Source organism: Eumetopias jubatus, unplaced genomic scaffold, assembly GCF_037043125.1.
Source record: "Eumetopias jubatus isolate StellerSeaLion01/CBP00866 unplaced genomic scaffold, mEumJub1_p1.0 scaffold_5, whole genome shotgun sequence".
NCBI lineage: Eukaryota > Metazoa > Chordata > Mammalia > Carnivora > Otariidae > Eumetopias > Eumetopias jubatus.
In genome coordinates, this window is record NW_028274811.1 from 102,159,255 (window position 1) to 102,183,483 (window position 24,229).

The 24,229-nt window shown below is 34.6% G+C and overlaps 1 protein-coding gene across 1 annotated transcript in view; it reads right to left on the reverse strand.

The window, feature by feature from the left end:
* GABRA1 (gamma-aminobutyric acid type A receptor subunit alpha1) overlaps nt 1–21,067 on the reverse strand; it is a 55,924-nt gene extending 34,857 nt beyond the window's left edge. Inside the window, exons 1-4 of the mRNA XM_028106635.2 lie at nt 20,849–21,067; nt 18,450–18,538; nt 14,981–15,093; nt 1,124–1,191 (exon numbers count right to left, since the gene is read on the reverse strand). Coding sequence (XP_027962436.1) covers nt 1,124–1,191; nt 14,981–15,093; nt 18,450–18,523 — 255 coding nt within the window. The 5' untranslated portion in view covers nt 18,524–18,538; nt 20,849–21,067. The remainder of the gene's footprint in view (nt 1–1,123; nt 1,192–14,980; nt 15,094–18,449; nt 18,539–20,848) is intronic.
* Nucleotides 21,068–24,229: the final 3,162 nt, after the last annotated feature.

The window sequence follows — 24,229 nt, forward strand, 5'->3', positions numbered from 1 at the left end:
GCTGATTTTAATTGGCATAGTCACTACATTTCATAACCTGTGTTAAGATCTAAACTATCTAATTATCCTGATACAGCATTTCCCAGTGTTTGACTCACAGAGTACTAGCTCTACAGAATGTCAACAGGTATCGCATAAAAGGTTTTGGACAAATATGATTGGAAAACACTAGATTAAATGTAAACAGGTTTCCTTACTTCAGGACTTGTCAGAGATTTTACTCTGCCAAAGTGGGTACACTTGAGAATTTCCACACTTTGAGAAATGCTGGTCCAAACTGGTATTTTCTGTAACTTTTATTCTCAAACTATTATGAAGTCAGAGGACTTTTATGTACAGATGGTGTCAACAAAAAAGCATTTTAAGAATAATATTCAATAAATATATCTTTGAAATATTTCAGAACGGTGTGTCTTCATGGCCTCTTTATGATTTTTTGATTATATAGGAGCTTGGCTATTATGAGTACACAAATATTACAACAGAGCTCTACTCTTTTACCAATTCCCATCAAATAGAAGAGAAATTCATGTAACTTATTGGGTTGGGAAAAGAAAGAACAGGTATGTATTAATTTTATTTTCATTCTTGGTACTAATTTAATGAATTTCTTTTGCAGTGAAGCTGAACATTTCCCATCGGTGTGTTTAACTATTTCTCTGTCTAATTCTGGTCAAGTATTCACTCAGCTTTTACACTCACATCCCCTTTTTAGCCAAGAATAATTCAGAAATCATGATGTTCATGGCTATTCTATATGAGTGCTGGTTATCTTGAGACCTAGCATCTTTGAATCAACATGCCCTCCTAAATAAAATGTAAGGCAGATCATACTATTTGGCTTACAGAACATAAACCAAGGCGAAGCAATCATTTCAGGGATGGAAAAAAAGAAGTCTGCAGTGGTTGATATCATAAATAGGTTTGGTCTGGAAAGTAAGTGGGTATTGTCTATTATATAAATTTTATGTATTAGTATATATTACATATTATGCATACAGAAAGACAAAAAGGTATAGCCAAGCTATTTCGAGTTGCTCTCTAAATACCTGGTCTGTAATTTCCTTTCAAAAGTTAAATTTAGAAAATATACCAAGAAAACCAAAAACGCAGTGTCACTTACCATATCATGGTCTGAAACAGGTCCAAAACTGGTGACGAAGATGTCGGTCTTCACTTCAGTTACACGCTCTGATGAAGCAGGAAATTGGGACAGTGAATGTCTACCAACAGTCCTTATTAGATCTCACTACCACATACTCACACCCAAATGGGAAATTTATTGGCTTTGATTAGCTATTTCTAAAATTGGTCCACTGTGTAGTCCTGATAATTTACTGCTTACACATGAAATTTCACAGTTAATATTTTTCAATGGAGAACAGAGCCTAAATATGCCACTTTGGGAGGCAGACTTTATGAAGTCAGCTGCTGCTTAATGAATTCCTCAAGAATGGGCACAATTTCCTAAATGATACCAAGCCACTTCACATTGTAATAAAAAAATATGTTAGCATATGGGTGTCATTTAAGCTTAAATATTCTTACAGAGCTCACCAGATCCTCCAGGTACTTAGGATACTCTTGGGAAGTATATAGTATACTGTGGCAAGCTTTATTAACTCTTTAAGGACTAAAGGGTATGTTTTGTAAATGATGCTTTCTGGCACTAAATCATAACTGAATTATCCAAATTACTCCCTGGGAAAAAGCTGACAACCTATATAAATATTTTCAATTTTGAGGATAAGAAGAATATATTATGGCACAGCAAAAGTTCATTTAATAAACTCCATTTCAAGTTCAATGTGATTTTATTTTATTAGTCTCTGAGGCATATATATCAACCAATAAAACATATTCATTGTAGTCTGGTGACAACACAGGCATTTTCAAGGAAATTCAGTCACTCTCCCCCCCCCAAAAAAAATGATAGAAAAATGTTGCTTTCACAAAAGGACACAATTTGTTTAGAGGTGAGAATGAAAAGGATGGCTTTGTAATTTTAAACTGTAGCTCTGAGAAATAATGGTCCAGTATCTTAAGCAATTCATTTTATTTATCAGGACATTTATATCTCTGATGTAGGGCATTAAAAAGATGATCCAATATATGCAGTAATGAATTCTTTTGAAAATCAAGAATTTTATCTCTCAGCAATTCACCTGTAAACAGTTAATACTTTCAGTATAAATTTCTCTCAAGAAGGTCTTGTTATATACTGTCCATAATGTGTACTACAAATGAGAATATAATTTGGAGGTAGAGATAATCCCTTCGATAACCAATACAATATTTTTTGGCTCATTTCCCTCCCCCCCCCTTTCTTTCTTTTCTTCCTTTTTTTTCTAACAATTTCATTGGCTCCAAAAATGCTTAAATAAGCCCCTTGACGTAAGAATCGTCTGAGATTTACTCTTTAAAAACTTGAAAATGGAGGACATAGTTTGAAAGAAAGAAAATAGAGCTGTGTTTTTAGATCTCACTTCCTTCCAACGTCAGTGTTAATATTCTACGGCAACTATACAGCTTGAAAGGAACAGCCGTTAGCAATGTCTTAGCTGGAGTAACCATTGGTTTCTTCTGGCTGTCTCCATTCTCTCCCCTTCTGCAGTCAGTTTCCTAGTGCTTACATCTCTCTTTCTCTTCTGCACCCTCTCTCCATATGTATTCTTTACTCGACTAACTCTTTTTCTTAAACATCTGCTATTTCTTAAGAATCCATCTAGAGCTCACACTTTATTAGAATGCCAGGACTGACTTTCAATTAAAACAATAATAAAAAGAAACTGCATGCTATCTATTCCCAAAAGCTAGGATTTATCTTATTAATTGAGCTCATTTTTGTCCTTTCTCTTTCAGCATTTTCCTTTCTAGTTCAAGCACAGCAGACTTTGATATGAAAAAAACATGCACTTATTGCCATGAAAAAGGCACAAAAAGAGCAGATAATAGAGAATTGGGCCTGTTTTCATCCTAAGTCCTCGTGTCCCAAGGTATGCTCCTTATTGGAAATAATTTTGATTCTTATTATTTACATAGATTATTTTTTTGCAATTAAAAGCACCCTATATTATGTGATCAAATTAATATCTGTATTTTCTTTCTACATAAATCTTGAAATAGTTGGGTCCTCCTGTTATTTTATTTACTTTTCTAAGTGGTTGACTCAACCTAATTTTGTTTCTAAGGTTGAGTTTTCATTCTCTGCAGATTATAAACTGTGGGACTTACGGTGACTATCTTATAGATCTGGGTAACATCTACAGAATTAAAGTTATGTACATTCTTTCATTTTTATTTTTGTGGCAGGGATCTACTATTAAGTGCATGTTCATTTGGGAAATAGGTATGAATATTTGCATAGAAATAGGTCTGCATATTTGCAAGTGCTTGGCAGTGTAGGGCAGCTTTCCTGAACTCCTTTATCACCATTATCTATTTCTTGATTGTGGGGAGGGCATAATTTCTGCACTTCAAGGTAACTCCGCAAGGTAGCTAGCTTTACAAAAACTGGCTTAGCAGATGTTTTAGGAGCAACCAATCTGTTTTATCTATCATGATAAAGTGCTCTAAAGAAGTGAGATATCCACTTGCCAAATATATGGGCTATTTCCCTCTGCCATTTTTAAATTGTTAGTAAATGATGATGCTACCTAACTAACAAACTATAAAGACCAAAAAACCTATTTATAAAGATTACTGTACCAATAAAATAGAATGTAGAGCATGGTTAAGTTTATACACATTTATTGCCACACATAATTTTTAGTGTGCCATATAGAAAGATTAGGCATAAAGGCAAAGCAGTTCACACAAATGGCTATAATCACATTTTAAAAGTCTGTTTCTTTAATCCTTTATCTATCCTTGCCCCTAAGTATATTTACCATAGCAGTTCATCATCTTCAAGTGCTTGACCTTATTTTCTACTAGTTATCTCCCTCTGATATTTCCCAAAAGTCACCATTTTAATATTCCAAGGCATGTACCCTGACTGAAAGCCCTCACCTGAGTCCTTCAGATGACCTTTTCACCACATACTCTAATCATACAGATATTCTTAAAGAGTTTCTGATTTTTGCTCTCTGTTCATTCTGTTTCTCCTCCAAACATATTCACAAACCTTACGGTTAAGGTAGAAAAATGTCTAAGTCACCAAACTGAAGGTTGCCTGGTGGGGGTGGGGAAGGTGCGGGGACACTCAACTACTAAGTGGAAGAGGTGGGTCATGGCACCAGAAGAGGAAGGAGGAGGGCGAAATAAGATCCAGGAAACCATCTGGACCTTGGGATAAGATAATTAGAGAAAGGGAACAACACTTTCTGTATTTTTCCCTCTAATATATTTTCCTTGCCACATACCCAAACAGTTTTCTTTGATTTGTCATCAGCTGTTTGTGAGTGGCCAGTTTCCATTGCTGAAAAATTCTGCTTATTATGTCTGTCTCTGGAAGACTCATCACGAAAATTAGCATGCCAGTGTCTCGAAGAAATCATGTTTTAAATAAATGTGATCAACCTTGTTTACCCCCATATTTCCCAAACTTATCTGAGAATGCTATTATAAAATGTTATAAAAGCTTTATGGTAAACATAAGGCTAATGTAATTTATCATGTTGTTTATTTAATTTTTTTAAACTTGATAATATGTTTGGAAATTTAAAAAGAAATTGAAAAAAATTAACCCCCCCAGAATACCTTCATTCACATAAATCTGCTAATATCTTGATGTATTCTTTTCCTTCTTTTTTTCTATTTAAGTGATTATCCTCAAACCACATTCTCATTCAGTTGAGTACAATTTCAGTGACAAGAAATAAGTTCTTTTGACCAAAAGTATGTCGTTCACTATAGCTCACTAGCAATTTAGTGATACGTGAAGTCTTTCTTTCTTTCTTTCTTTCTTTCTTTCTTTCTTTCTTTCTTTCTTTCTTTCTTTCTTTCTTTCTTTTTAAATTAATTTATTTTTATTAACAGATAACGTATTATTTGTTTCAGGGGTACAGGTCTGTGATTCAACAGTCTTACACAATTCATAGCATTCACCATAGCACATACCCTCCCCATTCTTTAGACAGAAGATTTATAATTCAGAGTACAAAGGTTCAAGATTGAGGACTGTTATGAATGTACTTTAGTCAAATTGTAAAAAATGACATGGTTAACTTGCCTTTTCAGCAAAGAAATGATGATCTGAAATCAAGACCTCTTTAGGTCTAGGACCAGGGTTAAATGGAAGATATGCTCATACATAGGGGCTTTGACTGATATCTAAGAGAACTGTTGAGGAAACTTCTTTTTCCCAATTCTGGGAAAATTTAGTCTTTTCCCCTCCTTTCCAACTTGAAATCCCCATAAATCCCCATGAAGGGGAGAAATAAATAAATAATTAATTAATTTTAGGGAGTTATTTATTACTTAAGGAATTATCTATTATTTAAGGAATATTAGATCATTAAAATCCAAATTGCATGCTCTAATACCAGACTTTATTGACTCAGCACTGGACTCCAAAGTGTTATTAGAAATATCTAGAAAGTGGGGCGTCTGGGTGGCTCAGTTGGTTAAGCGACTGCCTTTGGCTCAGGTCATGATCCTGGAGGGCCGGGATCGAGTCCCGCATCGGGCTCCCTGCTCAGCAGGGAGTCTGCTTCTCCCTCTGACCCTCTTTCCTCTCGTGCTCTCTATCTCTCATTCTCTCTCTCTCTCTCAAATAAATAAATAAAATCTTTTTTTAAAAAAAGAAATATCTAGAAAGTACTCAAGGCCTTTCTAGGGATCACATGAGGAAAAGTGAAAATACTTTATATTTCAAAATATTCTATTTAAGACCATACAGTGTGAGTCAGGAACTTCTAATGAAGTTCTGTTAGAGTGATTTTATAGTTAGCCAAAGTTAAACAAGAATGAACCCCTTATGTAACTAGGAAATTTTCTGAAAATGGAAATCAATTAAAATAACTCAGTTGGAGGAAATATTCAAAGAGATTAATTAGCAAATAATTTTTAAAGTATTTTCTTCACAATAATCCTTCCCTGTCCATTATAAAAAAAAAAAATCAACTGTCTTTAAACCTTGTATAAATTTATATACATGGTCAAGTGTCACAGGGATAATCATGGAATAGTTGTGTAAAATGAGATTATAATGATGGTGATGATGATTATTATAGTGATTTGGGACATCTTAAAATAGTACATCAATGTAAATAAAATTTCTGGTGATAAATAAACTAATTAAAATCAGTCTTTAAAGAAGCATATCCTTCAAAGATATACTTTATATACATATATAAATGCTTTATGTGCTTTATATATATGATTTATATATATGTATGTTTTATATATACACAAATATATATCTATATATACACACACACTATATATACACACACATTTATGTACATATACTGTATTATGTACTCTATAGCTGTTAGACAGTAGTAAATCTGTTTTTACCAGAGATTTCTTACAATGTTGATATCCTGCTGATAAGTATTGAAATAACAGATGTTTTGAAGTGATAATTCAAAAAGATGATTAGTGCTTGAGGCAGAAATGAGAAAAGCAGTATAGTGTAGTAAATAATAAGCACATTGGATTAAAAGTCAAAACACTCAGATTTTAACTTGATTCTCCTGGAGAACAAGCTGTGTGATTTTAGGTACAATCCTTTAATCTCTTTGAGCCTGTTTTTTCGCCTTTTCAGTGAAGAAAGAACACCTGCACAGTTGACTACATCACACTAGAGTAAGGGTGGAATAAGATTTGATGCCAAAAACACTTTGAGATGTATTTGTTGGGTATATTAATTTAACCAACAAATGTTTACTGAGCATTTTCTATATGATAGACAGGCACTGTTCTAAGTAATAGTAATGCATTGGTGAACAAAAATGCAAATGTTCCTATTCTTTAACACATCTTACAGTCTTGGGGAAAACTTATTTTAGATAGATTAGAAACATTAAGATAGATAAATAGATGATAGATTAGACACACAGATTGGTAGATGATAGGAAGGTGACAGATATAATTCCACATATAGTTATATACAAACATACACAAATTATACTAATTCATTTCAGATCACTATAAATGCTCTGAAAGAATGTCTTTTGAATGGAGACCTCAATGATGAGAAAAATTCAGGGATGAGCAGAAAGGGAAAGACAATTAACTGAGGAGAGGGAAGAACAAGATCTGAGGTGAGAGTAAATGTGTGATGTTTAAGAAACAGAAAGTCCAGGGGTGGCTCAGTTGGTTAAGCATCTGACTTTGGCTCAGGTCATGATCCCAGGGTCCTGGGATTGAGCCTTGCATTGGGCTCCCTGCTCAGTGGAGAGTCTGTTTTCTCCTCTCCTTCTGCCCTTCGCTCACTTGTGCTCTCTCTCTCTCTCAAATAAATAAAATCTTTAAAAAAAGAAACAGAAAGTCCAATAATATATCTGGAGTCTGGTGATGCCGATGATAATGGTACAAGGTGACAATCCAGATGCAAGTGGGGCAACACCTAAAGAGCTTTGTGCATTTCACTAAGCAGTTGACCTTTATTCTAATGCAGTAAGAAGCCTTTGGGTAATGAAGTGAAATGGTGTTACTTGCAGTTTAAGAAGATAGCTGATGCTGTGTGAATAATGCATTGTAAGAGTGTAATTAAAAAATGGAATAGGGAATCAACAATGAAGAATTATAGGTGTTGTTTTATTAGGAATGCCTATCACAACAATTTATTTAATATGGTATTGACCATATTTTCACTGGAAATGCTGTCTACTGAGGAACTCGGAGTAACATTCACTAGGCCCTGTTGTATGGACTTATAACTTATGAAGGAGGTTTATTGCCTCCTTTAAGTTACTTTCTATCTATTAATTTACAGAGGCAGTCACTGTATGGAGACTAAATGGACTAACATTAGTCATCATAATAAAGTATATCTTAAAACCCCACTTGGAAATGGTCCTGTTTGGAAATTGAAAATATTCTGGGCTCCCTACATCTCCTGGATTGGACAATGTTTCAACTCCTTGCCAGTCTGCCTGGGGCAACATTTTTGCTCCCTGTCCTTCATTTCCATTCCCTAAATTCTTTAAAATAATTGGCAACTTTCCCTAACTGATATGTAGAGCTACTTAATTGTGGCTATGTTCAGCTACTAAATCTGGATATGGGGTAGAAACCCACATTTCGAGGTGTCTAACCAATCCCTGATCCTTTTGTGTCTTCAGATTCCAAGTACTCAAATGATACAAGCATCTTCTAGGGGAATTAAAAAAAAAAGTAAATTTTACTGTAGCAGAGATTAATCTCATTTCCATTTGAAATTTCCCTCCCTCCCTCCTTAGGTTATAAGCAATTTCTATTGGGAGGGGGTAACCTATAGAAAAGAATATGATGGCTGTGTTGGAGGAATGGGTTTCTTTTGGTCTATATAAATCTTGATCAAAATTGTATAACCTGTAATAGCTTTGAGGCGTCATACTTCCTGTTCCCATTACAGCATTTTAGTTACATAAGACTAACACTATAGCAATCTTTGGAGGAATATGGCAACCACTTAGGACTTTGTTTTCTCTTAAGTTTTCCAAAATGGCAGTTTCTCATCTCAGAAACACTACAACATTATTTTTCAAGTAAGGAATTCAGATTCTACCTGAAAAAAAAAATCATCTACAGAAAACATTTAAAAAATATCCTACATTTGTTCTAGAATCAAGACAGGAAATGAAAACTATAAAAAGTTAAAAAGTAACTGCACAGAAAATAAACTGCAGCTGTTTACTAATAATTTGGTCTTTATAACTTGAGCATAGTCTCAGTGGCTACATTTTACCCCAGGAAATTCTTGGCACTGATCAGTCGATGATTTATATATAACAGGAAAAGATGAGAGTAGAAAGTTTCTAAACATGCTACAACATTCCTTTGGGTATCCAACTTGGATTCATTAGACAAGCTGGCTTCAGGAGCTGACTAGAGATCTCAGCCAGTAAAGGTTAAAAGGTGTTCTCTGTTCATTTTAACAATTCCTCTTGGGTTTTTGGTAACTGCTTTTTCTCAAAACTTCAACTGAATTATGGAATGTCTAGATATAGTATTTCTGTGGAAATGGATTACATTATGCCAGAGTCTGAGTATCTGCTCCACACTTTGCATTAAAAGCTCCAGATAAAGCTACAGCAAATTCAGAATGAAGGATTCCAGAGTCAAATTTCAAAAGATAATATTAAAGCCATGATCTGGTAAAGTAAATATAACACCACTTCCACCAACAAAAAATATTAGATGAATCTAACCTTTTAAATTTTTTTGGATATTGTTAGTAATTTAGAATCTTTTTATTCTGCCAAAAGCCATCACATTGTCCTCTTAATATCTCATTCTCTTAATTTTTGAAATTCTGGCTGTTTAATAGAAATATAAAATATGTGTGTTAACTTCAGTTGAACATGAATAAAATGGTTGCCTCTGATCTCAGCATCACACAGGATACAAATAAAAATAATAATTATAATAAAATAATAAATATATAAATTATAAATTAATAATTTTTAAAATTACATGAATATTGGATGCCTTATAATCCTGAGATAGAACAAAGCTGAATTTTGTAAAAGAATTAAATGATGCTTTCTCTATCCCCTAGTCACCTAAATTTTACAAAGTTACACAAAATTTCCAAAAAGTTAATCTGCTTTTTTTCCAGAGCACTTAGTTTTCCACCTTTACTTATTTTGATGTAAAAAAACAAAACCCCATAATGGAAGATCCCAAGCTAAGTCCCCAGGGAGTCAACACCACTTTGCCAGTTACATGCATATCCAACCGGGTCACTGTGCTTAGCTGGAGACGTTTACAACTTGAAGCTGAGATCTCGTGCAATGATTGGGCTAAAGTAAGTCTCAAAGGTCTTATATAGAATTACAAATCCAAAGCTGGGAAAATTAGGAAGATAAGCAGAAAGTCTGCTTTGCAGTATGATTGTCTGTTAAGCATTATGTTAGTGCTAAAATAATGAGAGAGAAAACCACAGTTATACTCCACTTATAAATATTCATCTAATACATTCAAGTAAAATATGACACAAATAAATAAAAACCCTAACTCTATAGACTTACAGGAAAAAGAAGAAAATCTTAACTAAATATCTGTTAAGGGTGTGGTAGGGATAAATAAAGTCCATTTCTACCTACATTCCTATGTACTCATTTCCTTATTTACCTCCATCCACCTGGGTTTGTTGCATGATGAGTATGCATTCACTCTCTTTCCTTTACCATCTTCATCTTTATGGTTGATGATAAAATCTTTGAGAGGCATCCATCATCCTATATATTATTTATCGAGATTAAACTAAAGGCAATATTTAGAAATTTAGAATAATATTTCCAGAAAGCAGGGAGGGAGAGAGTGAAAAGTTCTGTAGTCCCTTGAAAATGTGGCTCAACCAAGATCTCATTCCTTTGGCACTATCCTGTTTGAGTTCTATTTAAAAATGGTTTACCCTAATCAGTTTTCCAAGTAGTAAAATAAAATTGTTTATAGAAGAAAAGGTCTTTTGTGAGCAAGACGCTTAAGAAGAAGCCTGTGAACAGGAGGAAGGGCAACCCCTCAGCCTGGCAGTATGTTCCAGACAATAAACTGTACACATCAACCCAGCTCACCCTGGCATTTTGTCATATCATCCATAAAGTGTAGCCCGTACATAAGGCTGGGCCAAAGGGAAGGGTAAGATGTCACTGGAAGGGCATTACTTATCCTTAAAAACCTGAAACCTCCCTTCAGAGTTAAGTTTGGGACCTGCGTTTCTAGGTCGTTTTTACCCAACCTAGAGTGCAGGGGGAACCAATGTGATGGTGGCCGAAATTTAACTTAGATGGTTGCAGTTCAGGGGTTGTATCATTTAGCTGTTTAGGAAGTTGGAGAAAATTCAAGCTTCTTTAGTATATTTTATTTAGTATATTTCAATCACAGTCAATAAGGAGAAACCTTCGGAAAATGAATTGTCTCAGAATGTGCTTGGTTTGGTTCTCATTTAAAATAGAAAAGGAATCTTGATTCAAGGAACATCTGAGGCTACGCATCCTTAGAACACAGATCCCTCTCTTTTACCATTTTCTATATTGCTCTCCTTCACCTTCTCACTTCCCTCTCCTTATTTTCAATGCCCCCTTTTGCTCACTTTTCTTCTCTAACCTTTCCTTTCCTATCTTGCCATTCTTTCTGGCTTTTACCTTTTCCCCTCCCCCAACCATTTTATTCTTCTGTACTGATCAGGCTTTAGGCAAAAACCTTTCAGAAACATTGTTTAGTGCCTGGTTGCAAGGAAGAAGTGGCCCTCTACACCTTGCCCCCAAAAAAGAGATTTTTAAACGAGAATGAATTCCACAATTTCTGACAATTTTGATTTGTATTTTCTAGCTACTGATTATTTCAATTCAAGTCTATTTAAAGTTTCCTTCATTAACTTTGTATTTAAAATATGAACATGGCCAAATTATTGTTCTCTCTCATTCCTGAATAGAGTACATTACATCATTAGAATTCCACACACAGTATTTCTTTTCATGTGTTCTATCAAAAAAAAAAAAAAAAAAAAAAAGAAAGAAAGAAAAAGAAAAAAGTCCCTTCTCGGATATCTCTATGTTATCCTTTCATTTCCATCTTCTCAGGATTGCTCTCTGGGCTCTGAAAAGGTAAAGTTTTTAAATAGTGTAACAATATCTGCAAACTGATTTCTATCATCTAGGTGAACCAAGTTACATATTTTGTAATATTTTGTTTCTTAGTTTTTGGACCCAGGGTGTGTATCTCCAAAGAGTATTGCTATGCCTTTGGGTGGCAGTGTGTTTTTCTGAAAAACAGGTCATGATGAATTTGCACATAAAGAATTTCTTCCATTAGTCTCGAGTCTCAACTTATCACATTTCTATACCTTCTGAGGACATTCAGAATAAAATATCCTTGCCTTCTGCATAACGTTATTCTTTTTATAAAACCAGACTTTTGTCATAACAGAGAAGAGAGTGGGCCCATTTCTCTTGCAAGAGATTATCTCAGTGGTGATCAGGAAGCTGTTAAGAGGAAACTTTTACCCTCTTATACTAATGATAATCTTTCAAGTATTTGCTTTACATGGGCTTTTCATCTATGAAAATGCGTAGATAAAAAAGTAAATGGATCATGTAACAACAACAACAAGAAGAAGAAAGGTCCATTTCTGCAATGGAGATCTACTGGAATGTATGTCATACTTAGCAGAAATCTATGGAAAGAAATGAAATTAAATAACTACAGAGACAGATTTATTCAACAATTTCAGTTTATAATATCCAGAAAGCATGGTGGTAATATTTTTTTTTAATTCTGTAGCTGATTATGCTTTTGAAAACACCTAAAAACTGTATTTAATATTTTAAGGTGTAGTTTTCTAAAGACGGAGAGACATTCTCAAAATGTACATAAAAATATTGATGACTCTGGAGATACATGTAATAAACACATGTTAGTATATCCCTCAAGGTTTAAAGACGCACTCCAAAAAATTTAACAAAAATTAAGTTAGTATTAAAGCTTCTTCAGAACAGTCAAATTTATCAGATTTAATTGTATGTAGTACATTCCAGGATGATACATAAAATAGAAACAGAGGTAAATATTTGAGCTACTTTTTAATTTGTTTTGTCTACCATATCCTCAAAATCACTGTTTCCAGGAATCATAGATATCAGAAAAGTCATCTTTAGCAAAGATTAAAGTATATCTATTCTCTTACATTTTCTTGAGTCAAATTCTCTATTCTCATGGCACATTATATCCATTTCAATTAAAAAGAATATACTTAGACTACATTTGGCCAACTACTATCTCTGTTCTTTAACTACATGTCTATTTTTCTTATTTTGGGGGAGTAAATAGAAATTAAAAGTAGATTCTACCAAAATAGTAATGTTGCAGGTTGAATCAATGCAGTTGTTTCTGTTAACAGATCTCGCATTATCTCAATTCTTGAAAATTAGCTTTTCAACTCATTCTTAGTCTATATTACACATCCTCAAGTTTTGTGGCTCTCCAAAGTCCAGGTGTGCAGATGAGAAGTAGGTAAAATGCTTCCTGCTTACACTACATTTGATTAAAGAGTTAACATACACATTTATTTAAGAATTATTATATATAATTAAATGTAAAGGAGCAGTCCTGGGTTTGTTACTTATACTCCAAACAACAATACAACTGATCATTAAAGTGTGTGCCTGTGTGTGTGTGTGTTTAAAATTTTTAACAAACTGAAAATTATGCATAGAGCTTATAGAGGATACTCCTATTTACATGTTAAAGTATTAAAAGGGATTTCCTAAACTAGAATGAAAACAATGTTTCCTAGATGCATTATAAAATTCTGTTGATTTAGTAAGGATTGATATCATGGAGTGGGAAGTAGGGGAATCAGTTGCATGCCCATTAGTACTCTAGAAAGCCTTACTTTTTAAAAGTTATATTGCTATCTTGTTTCTTCTTTTTGTGCATTCCTTCCCTACCTACAGTCTTTGTAATTTATTTCAAATTTTATGAATTAAGAACAATTTTCTTGAAGCCACTTTAGAAGTTTAGATATGCACAAATATTATTGTAATACATCACATACCCAAGTCATGCATTCCATTTTATGACCGATACATTTTGTTCCTTAAGATTTTTTTTCTCAGAAGGTACTAAAGGAACACTAGGTGGAATTCAAACCTGAAGGAATTTGTATAGCATGTCCAAGAATGGATGTTTGAAATTGACAAGAAAGGACACCTGGTAAGGCCTCTGACGTATATTTGAGTTGTGTCTTTGACAAAGCAGTTCCCCTTAAACCTCTGAGACACTAATGGTGTTTGGCAGTCTCAAAACAGACCTATGATCCACATCCATGTGATTACGCTACCCAAAATATTGAGGAAAAGAAAAAGACTTTAAATCCATGTTATCATTCAGTTCTAAAATCAAAATTTGGAGTCTTAACCTTCTTATTTTTTGTATATATTTTCTAAGTGAAGAAGAGATGATTTTCTTAATATCACCATTTAATTGCAATTTAAATATTGCTATTAAGTAGTTTTTAACAAATGCTTCAGAGAAGATGCATTAGCTATAGTTAGGAATCACAGATTCTCACCTTGGTTTCCTGTGTGACTTTAAACAATAATTTATTTCCTTGCTTCCCTTGTTTTAGTCTTAGATCAATATTTTGTTTTGGCTTTATTAGTCTCTGTTTAACTAAATAAAATTGATTGATTATCTTATTCAAATGTTATTTAAATAAGTGAGTAATGTCTAGCACTATTTACTCTTATTGTTATAAATATTGTATTATTAAGTGCTTTTTTCTTTCTAAGTAGAAACCCATTAGTGTAACTAATTAATTGGTATACAAAGAAAAACAAATTTTTACATAGAAAATTAGGGTTTAAGTTTAAATGCATGGTTAAAAAAAATTACCATCTATCTCATTCACCTTTTATCCCAGAGTTGGTGCTAATCTAATGCAAAACAGTGGATCAATATGTAATATTCCAAAATAAATGTTTACAGCATTAGGCTCAGAGATAATCTACTTGAATTCAATGTAAACATAGCAATGCCAAATGAAGTAGATGCAGTCTTTGGGCTGGAAGGGAGAATATTATCTTCATTTTTTCTCTGGATAATCAAATCATTGCACAGAAAACAGTATGACTGCCAAGTAAATAACATTTTTTATGTAATTATGAGATGTTTGTATTTGCCTTTTACTACATATAGGTATGTGCACAAAATTACCATAGTAAATTGAATTAACATTAAGCAATCTATTAAAAATAGGATTAGTCCTTAAACTACATGCTGCCATTCTTATTACTTTACCATTTAAAAGGAAAGCAAGGCTTCATTAGTAAAGATTTGATACTGTTCTCTATAAGAATAATAATAACACAATAATGCAACCCACCTCCCAATCCTGGTCTCAGACGATTGTCATAACCATCTAGGAGTCGGTCCAAAATCCTGGTGAAGACAGTGGTGTTGTCTTTAAGTTCATCTTGTAATGAGGGTTGTCCATAGCTGAAAAAAATATAAAGGCAGGTAACAATATAAATTATTCAATTTTTTTTTAATTAAAACCCTTTCCCAAATAAAGCCTTCCCTAGATTTTCCTATCTCCTTTTCTATTGAATTTTAATTTGAAAATTCCTTCTGGCAAAGAAAAAAAAAGTCATATTTTAATTTTTACCATTTTCTCATATTTGTTATCATGCATGATAAGCTCTTTATTCTAATATTTCTAACTATGGAAGGAAAATTACAGGAAATGAGTTCTGTCTCTGCATGTGTAAATCTCAGCATGTATACAATTCTAAAATGCATGTTTTCTCTGGGCAAGAATGTTAATACACGCTAGGGAGAAAAAAAATCTGGCAAACTTCTTCCCAAATAAAAAAAATATGTATTTATGAGTTATCAAATTAGTAGTTTTGCTTTCATTTAATTTAACGTGTAGCATTAGCCTAAGATTTCACCTACCAACATACACTTCCTTCATCCACTTTATATATATATATATATATATATTTGTTTTTTTTATGTTCTTTTAGGATATTTAGATGAGAAAAATAGTTAAAACTTGTTTCTTAGGATAATTATAGTTTCAAATCAGTGTGCAATTTCCATTCTCAAGTTTTATGAACCAATTTTTACAGTGTGTCTATTCAACCTCTAATTAATTGAATTCTCGTCATTTCAGTATTAGAAGTAAAAGATACCTTGAAAAAAATATGGTCCAATATTCTTAATTTATAGTTTACTGACCTGTAGTGTGGGATTAGCGTTTTGTTTAAGAAAACACAGCAATCTGTGAGCAGAGCTTGAACTAGAACCCTGTTTTCTTCAACTTTTAGTCTAAAAACTTTAATCCTATTCTTCTATAATTCTTCTTTCTATTTGCAGGTATAGTTTTTACCCCTTACCATTATGAGTCTTAGAGTTTCAACCACATAGTGACCACAGTTCAAATATTGTATATTTCTTCTTATCAATCACATTATCATTTATGGTCATTGAATCATATTTTACGTAATGATTAGGAAGACACCTCCAAAATCCTTTGAGAGAAAAGTTTATTTTTTATCTCAGTGGATCACACTCACTGATATATTTCAATGATAGCTCTGACCTTGAGTAAAAAAAAAAAATGAATACAGAGTGTAAACTAAGAAATGCCACAAAAATATCACTTTCATACTCTCTGTTTAATATGCTTTTGTTTCACTCTTGTGTGTTTATATTACTGATCAATGTAAAAAAATAGTAACATCTGAAACCAGGATTCACTTATTTGACAGGAACAAGAAATATAATGAAAGTATCATTTCAAAAACAAACAGTATTTTTAAAAAGGTAATTACTTTTATATTGGCAAAGCTCAATGGCCATTTTTCTGATAAAATTTTAGTTTAAAAATTAAAGCTATTATAACTAAAAGCTATTCAGGATGTTAAATATATGAAATGCAACTCTATGGAATAATTTTCCATTCTCCTAAATTCAACATTAATACCACACAGATTGACGGTTTACTCTCCTTTGGCAAAATTAAACATCTTACTAGTTTTTGAAATCAAATTTTCACTGAGCTCTGTGTCTTCCAGGATGTCTCATTAGCAGATGATACCAGTAAAGCAAAGATAGTTGTCTAAATGCAATTATTTATAAAAACTCGTCACAAAACGAACTGCCATGCATGCATCTTTCAAGGATATAGGAAGGTCATCTTGATAAAGGTGGAAAAGAAATGCCAGTACACTTTAAGTTGTGAGGAGGGCCTGATCAAGTAGTCTAAGGAAGAAAGCAGCAAAATAAGAAGGGGTAAAGATGAGATGGGGTGAGTGACAGAGCACAATTCGATTCTGGATACAATTCCTAGAATATGCAGTTGTCTGTTACCTTTTCCTGCATTTTCTCTGTGTTGAAGCTTATACCAAATTCAGGAAAAGCTTTCATCCCCAGTTTTATCTTCTAAATGTCATTTCCACCAATTGTATGCATCAGAATTCAAATGCCAAAAGAGACTTTTCTGTCCCTCCCAGAAAACTAGTTCTGCTATCCCAACTGGAATAGTGATCTTTATTTCCTGTGATTTTCTAATCAGATTATTCTTCATCTCTTCTTCTAATTTACTATGTCCAGTTATAACTGTCAGAGAATAACCCCAGGATAAAGATCAAGATTGTTTATTGCTCTTAAACACTTATGCCAATGTAAGGTTTCCTAAACTGAATATATAATTTGAAGAGAAATGTCAGTTACAGTACCTGATTTTGATTCCATATGAACCACTATATAATAAAACACTGTGCACTAACTCCATCTACAGGTCATTACAATAGTAACACTTCATATAATTTTTCAAAAGCAATGGAGAACATTTAACTCCTCAGATTAAGAGTATCTGGCAATAGTGAATCTCCTCTTCATCTGGTAGTCATTATTTACCACACACAACAGCAAAAAATAAAAACAGACAACTTCTCAATTAAAAAAATCCTCCTAAATTCATATCTTTCCAGATTATTCTTTCTCTCCACCTTAACTTGTTAAGAGTTCACTTTCCATTACATCTTGAAGAACCTTAGGTTTTTTTAATATGTCTAAGACTTTCTTAAGGGCCACAGGAGTAGACCATGCAAGAAGTATTAAAGCAGATAAAGAAGAATCTAAAATATTTGGTCACTTATATCACTGCTACTATAATATGTTTATATGCTTGATTTGATCATTAGCAGATTTTTGAGTATGGTTAAGCCTATTATTACATTTTTCTCATAACTTGTCCCCACAATAGTTACGCTTAAATAGAGAAGTTCGATTTTATGTAATGTTCTTAAATATTTGTTAGGTGTATTATACCTCTATTGATTATACAAAGAATGGTTTCAAAACATAATATGCACACACATTTATAGAGACTTAGGACTTTCGAATTACAAATATTATTTTAAACTTTCCATTTTGATACAGTCACAAGTTACTCTATGATCTTTACATTTGGCTAGAAATTTTCTTGTTGGAAAATCAACTCATAGAGTATGCCGACATTAATTGGGGTAACTTTCTCTCTGAATTAGGAAACCACATATTTCATTCAGTTACAACTGAACAGTGAAAAGTTCAATTTAAGACTTAAATGTTGAATTAATACATTCCTTAAACAAAAACGTGTTAAGTGTATTCTAACCATCATGCAAATAAGATGGCTATTTTTTTATACTGCTCTTCTTTATTCTTAGTTGGGATTTTATTGCCATTAAGTTTTTTGAATTCCCTTAGTCATGAATTCATCCAAGGACAATTTTCTTCCCCATGAAAGAATAAATGAAAAGTTACAGAAATTCTCATGCAGATTTAAAATAAAGTGTCCCCACCTTCTTCCAGTCAATGTGCTCAGAAGGAGGGTCCAGGCCCAAAGATAGTCAGAGAGACCCGGACTTTTCTTCATCGCGGGCTTGTGCAGCTGAAAAGTAGAACAAGTAGAGATCAATGTCTCTTGCAAGAAACATCAGGTTTATAACCACTAGGGCTGACTGAGGCAGTTCAGATGAATGCTTTGAAGTCAGGAAATGACCTCACTAGGATATGACACCTCATTGGAAGCAATGGAAACCTGGACCATCCATTCTCCACTTTCCCTTCCATTTCTCCATTCAGAAATATATCAGTGTCTTAATTTCTCCTGTAAAAGAATACAAGTTGAAATGCTTTCAGGTGACAATATTGCTCAACATAAAAACTGTGAGTTTTTTTTCCCTGTAGGTTTTATATTTCCAATATAGTGTGAATTACTCTCTTCTTATTGTTTATCATTTGAAAATTTTGACCTTTCTGATTGGAGTTTCCCCACCTGAACTGTGCATTGAAATTTTTAAGCTGGTGTCTATAACGGGGAAAGCATGTTTTGGAGCTGAGATGGGGTAGGTTAATATGCTTCAATGACTGAATTCATCTTTGAATTCTGGATGTACCTTGATTTCAGAAGCAACTGCATTTATCTTAAAAAAAATAGGAAACACACTGTTGAATGCTGAAGTCGTGCTTATATTCTCTGCCTGTGATTGCCTTGTTAAATATGCTCACTAATGTTTCTGTGAGGCTAAAGGACACACTTTACAGTCAAGCCATGTGCTGATCTCTCTCATACACACAAACCACCCTCACGTAAGTGCATACAAACATGCCCACACATATCTTTTAAGCCCTCTTATATTCTGCCAGGTTGCTGCTAGAAAATGTTTCATCTCAAGCAGATGGAAGCTGGAGTGCTTTGCTTTGCATGAATACGGGAATCTTTTTTCCCTCTTAGGTAAAGTGCAATCAATCACCATCTGATTGTTGAATTTTAGACTTGATAGTGGGATGCTGAAGGAAAGGAAGAGTATGGAAAGCTTAGAGAATTTCAAAAAAATTATGATTTATTTGTGGTGTCAATTTTTAAAAATCGGTGTACTACCTGGTTAAGGAGCAGATATGGTAACACTTTATTTAATGTGCTACAATTAATGGCAGTTATAACATGAGAAATGTTAAGGGTATTTATTAGCACTTCCCTGAATCTATACTCCTTAGTACAGTCAGTGATTAATGGATTGCATGTCTTTTAAAGCATGTTTTTCATTGACCACTCTATGGTTTAATGTGGTATGCCTTTAAGTACATCTACACAAATGCTTTCCACACTCTTGGGGATCATTTATATCAGTAAAAACCATTACAAACAGGCATGTAAGCAATGAAACATAATTAATGTGTTTAGAGTGAAATGGTCTAGATCTACAGATAAGAGCTGTGAGCTTTATAGTTTTTACTTAATTTAGTCACTGGTTTTGGCATGGATGACAAGAAATACTGGATAAATATCATTATGTTAAAATATTGCATCTAAATTGCACAGTTATAATTCATCCTTGCATTAATCTTCAACATCTGTTATGAAGGAAAAGCAACTTTCTCTTACCCTCTTAATAATTATTGGTCTTTATATATATATTTAAAAAAAGGTGATTCCTGAAGGGGTAAATGAAACAAAACAAAATCCCAAAATAAGGTACCATAGCTTTTTGTCCTCCTCTGGCATTTTAAAGAGAAAAACAAACCTATCATGGCACTTGAGTTGTTGAGTAAGAAAGTTTCTTGCAAATACAAGCATAATAGTTTAAAAGAAATGCTATGCTGCCTCCTTACCCTTTTCCACCTTCCACCTTCCCCCACCAGACACACACCCTCCAAACACCCATATCCCATGCTATCCATATTAAATGATAAGTTGAGTTTTTCATGTTCAGAACCAGAAAGACCCCTACACCAGAGGGCATTTTAGCAGCGTCCACTGGAAAGGAGAAAAGAGTCATTTTTGCAGCCAGAATGTGAGAGTGCCTTCCCTAGGTTGGAACCTTAAGACAGGCTTTCTGTCCCAGCATCTGAACTTTAGAGGATGCCCCCCAAAGCCCCTCCCCAGCTCATCCCAGCTCCCTCTTGAAAAAAAAAAAAAGGAATCAAAACAACATGTCACCACCCACCCCGCGGAATAAATTCATATCTGCCTAAGAAAGGGGGAAAGAAAAGAAGAGATACAGAGGGGGGAAAAATAATGCTTCTATATTGCTGCGGTTTTCACCCTGAAAGAAAAACCTTCGTTGTTTCTACCTGCTATGGGATCAGGCTCTTGTCCTGTTCCCTTTTTCTCTTTTTTTCTCTAGCATTCCAGTCTCTCCAGCTAGGAAAAGCCACGTTCAAAGCTCAGTGTGTAGCGGTCCGAAGCCGCACTTACCTCGGGCCCCCTCTGGGCACAGGATCGCTCAAGACCCGGGAAAAGTGTGCGAGAGAAAATCGCGGAGAGCCTGGAGCCAGCGCGAGTCCGCGAGTCCGGGCGCGCCGGGAGCAGAGGGGCGTCCTCGCTCTGCCTCTCACTCACTCGGTCTGAGCCATCATGGACTCTGCGTGCTCCTTTGCTGAAGATTTCACACCCAAATTTGCTTCCCAGTATCCGATCTGCAGCTATACAACAAAAGATTTCTCTTTACCAAGACAGTAGTAATACGTCCCAGGGCAAACCGGATGTGAAATAGGCGGTGACTTCATGCCAGAGAGATTTTATTTTAGAAAGGAAGGTGGTACCAGCCTCTGGATCTGGAGACCAATCCGCCCATTTTTTATATGCAGCACAATTTAACTTGCACCGCTCTGGCCCTAATCCCCTTCTCTCTGGCTGCGGAGTCAAATCCTTCTACAATCTGCTGCAAGCTTTCCTTTTTTTTTTTTTTTTTTTTTGTGGGGGAGTAGGAATGGGGGAGAAAAGGGTAGAAAGGGTTAGAGACCTAGGGACGCCCCTCAGAATCACACTTTCAATTCATGAACACTATTTTAAGGTGTGCCCATTAAAAAAATAACTGATCAGTGTAACTAGTCCAGCTTTGATCAAAGATTCAACCACTGCATGCATCTGAATGAATGCAGGGATCTGCAGGGTTGCACATGTGGAGAGCCACTGTCCTCTCGCCTGCCTCCCTCGCACGGACTCCCACACACATGTCTGAGTCCCTGTGTCTTGCGGAGTCACGAATGATGAGGGATGGCGGAGAAGAGTTCTGGCCAGTAGGGAATTGGCCCCCAGGCTTCGAGGCTTTCGCACTTTCACAGGTTGTGAGTGCTTTCCACCTCCCGCCCCCCTTCGTCAGTAGCTTAGAGGGCAGCAAGAAACGCGCTCCGGAACCGGGTTTTTAATCTCTGGAGGCAACTGTTTATGTTTTGAAGGAGAAAACACAGGCTCCTTTAAATAAGAATTGTGCTGGGTTCCCAGGACGAGGAGTATTTAACTTTAAATAAATCACTCAGATCATTTCTAGGTTTGAGAGTCATATCTCCATTTCCGGAATCATTCCCTTGCCTCGAACTCCATCATTCTCTGGATTAGGAAAATGGAGAGAGGGGGGGAGAGAAGATTAACAAAAAGATTTTAGAAGTCAGGACAAAACTGTCTTCTACTTTTTTTTTTTCCCCCTGCCCTCTTCTATTACCCTCTCTGGTGACTCTCCACCCACGAATAATTATACACTTAGGGAAGGAGGGTGTGTTTCAACATCAATCTAACTAAATTTCCAAGGAACCAGGGGCAACAGTAGTTCTCTCTTCGGATTTTGTGAATGGGTGTTTGTAGCACAGAGGAGATGGGTGCTTTCTTTCTTTTCTTTTTTTTTTTTAGATGGGTGCTTTCTGAAATGGCCTGAAGCTCTGGAAACTCCCTTCAGTACTTGGGCCAGACTAGGTAGGAGGCGCTGAAAAGATAAAGTGCCTCCAGGTAATTCTTTTGTTGACTAAATTCTGAAATTTGAGCTCCCTAGTCATTTTGCCCAAGAAGACTTCTAGCAGAGGAGACTTTTTTTTTTATAGGGGCGGAGCTTGGCAAAGTAAAGAAAAACCTAAATGGCCAGTCTAATACCACGCACTGTTTTTTGAGGCTATAAGCCTTCCCTGACCTTGTGCTGCAATGCAACCAGCTTAGGTGGTTAAAACTTAGGACAAGTGATCGAAAATAAACCTATCCTATTGAAAAAAACAAGGAAAATAAAATTGATGACCACATTCAGAATCGGGCTTGGTAATCATGAAATCATTTTGAAAGGGAAATGTTATTGGGAAAAGATTTTAGAAATAAATCTTCAAGGAAGAGAGATTTGAAGATCATCTTACGTTGCCTACTCTGTTTAGATAGGACAAAGGTCAATGTATTCTTAAAGATATCCATTGAGGATCATCACAGCTTCCCTATATGACATTACTCAATTTTTATTTACTTATGTACTTACACATTAATTCACTTACTTATTGAGCAGTTCTGAGAATAAAACTCACTTCAGTAAAGTTCTGAAACCCTGGGTTAACAATTAGAAAATACTGTTTTCTTACCTGACAATATAAAATGCAATTCCATAGTTTTGTTTTGATTCAACAAAGACTGATAGTCCTAGAAATGTAATCTTTTCATCTTTTTTTTCCTCCCGGTAAAACTGTCACAGCTCCTATTCTCCTCTGCAAATGGGAATAACTTTATATCCTATATCTAATACCATACAACAAATCACTTTACTCATTGTTTTTTTTTTTCAATCACAGTTACTGAAACGTTATCATTTGCACAATACTCTCTGAGAACAATGTCAATCACATCTTTCTTCAGATTAAATGTTATGTGACTATCCAACAGGATACAACTGCACAGCATTTCCATACATTTTAAAACAATAAATATTTATAAATAATTATTGGGTTTATCTTAAAACTATAGTGCACATATGGAAATGGCAATGTCCATACTATGATCCTCTAAGTAAAACAAAGCAGTTTTTACTAGATGATATATGTATGATTTGTTTTGGGACATATTTTTTTCTAAGATTTTATTTATCCATTTGACAGAGAGAGAGAGAGAACACAAGCAGGTGGAGCAACAGACTGAGGGAGAGGGAGAAGCAGGCTCCCCACCAAGCAGGGAGCCCGATGTGGGGCTTGATCCCAGGACCCTGGGATCATGACCTGAGCCGAAGGCAGACACTTAACTGACTGAGCCACCCAGGTGCCCCAGGACACATGTTTTTAATAAATGAATTTAATAAATAAATTGTGGCCGTTTAAAACACTGATAATTTTACTACTCCAAAAATAGCAATTGCAATTCTAAATTATCAGTGTGTTTATTATTTCCCATCAAGGTATCATTAACATATGCATATAATACCAAGGAATAAATATAAGAAATAATATAAGAAATTAATGGCAAGGAAATAATTACTTTATGTTGTCTTGTTATATTGAATCTTTTAGATAATTGGTGACACTCTTGTTTTTTCTCCTACCTAGGGGAATAAATCCCTTCAAAGTGTGTGTGCATCTGATTGAAGTAAGTTTTTGAAATAGTAATAACCATGATATTTAATATTCTTAAAGTGTTTACTTGGTGCCAAGTAATGTACTAAGAAATTTCCATAAACCATTTATTTTAATTCACAAAACATGTCTGTGAGAGATAGTCTTAATATACCTGCTTTACAAATCATTCAATAAATTAGGGATTAGAGAGAGTGAGAGATTTTCCAAAGGTCACGTAGGTAGGGAATGTTCATGCTAGAATGCAAACCCAGATCTTCTGACTTCA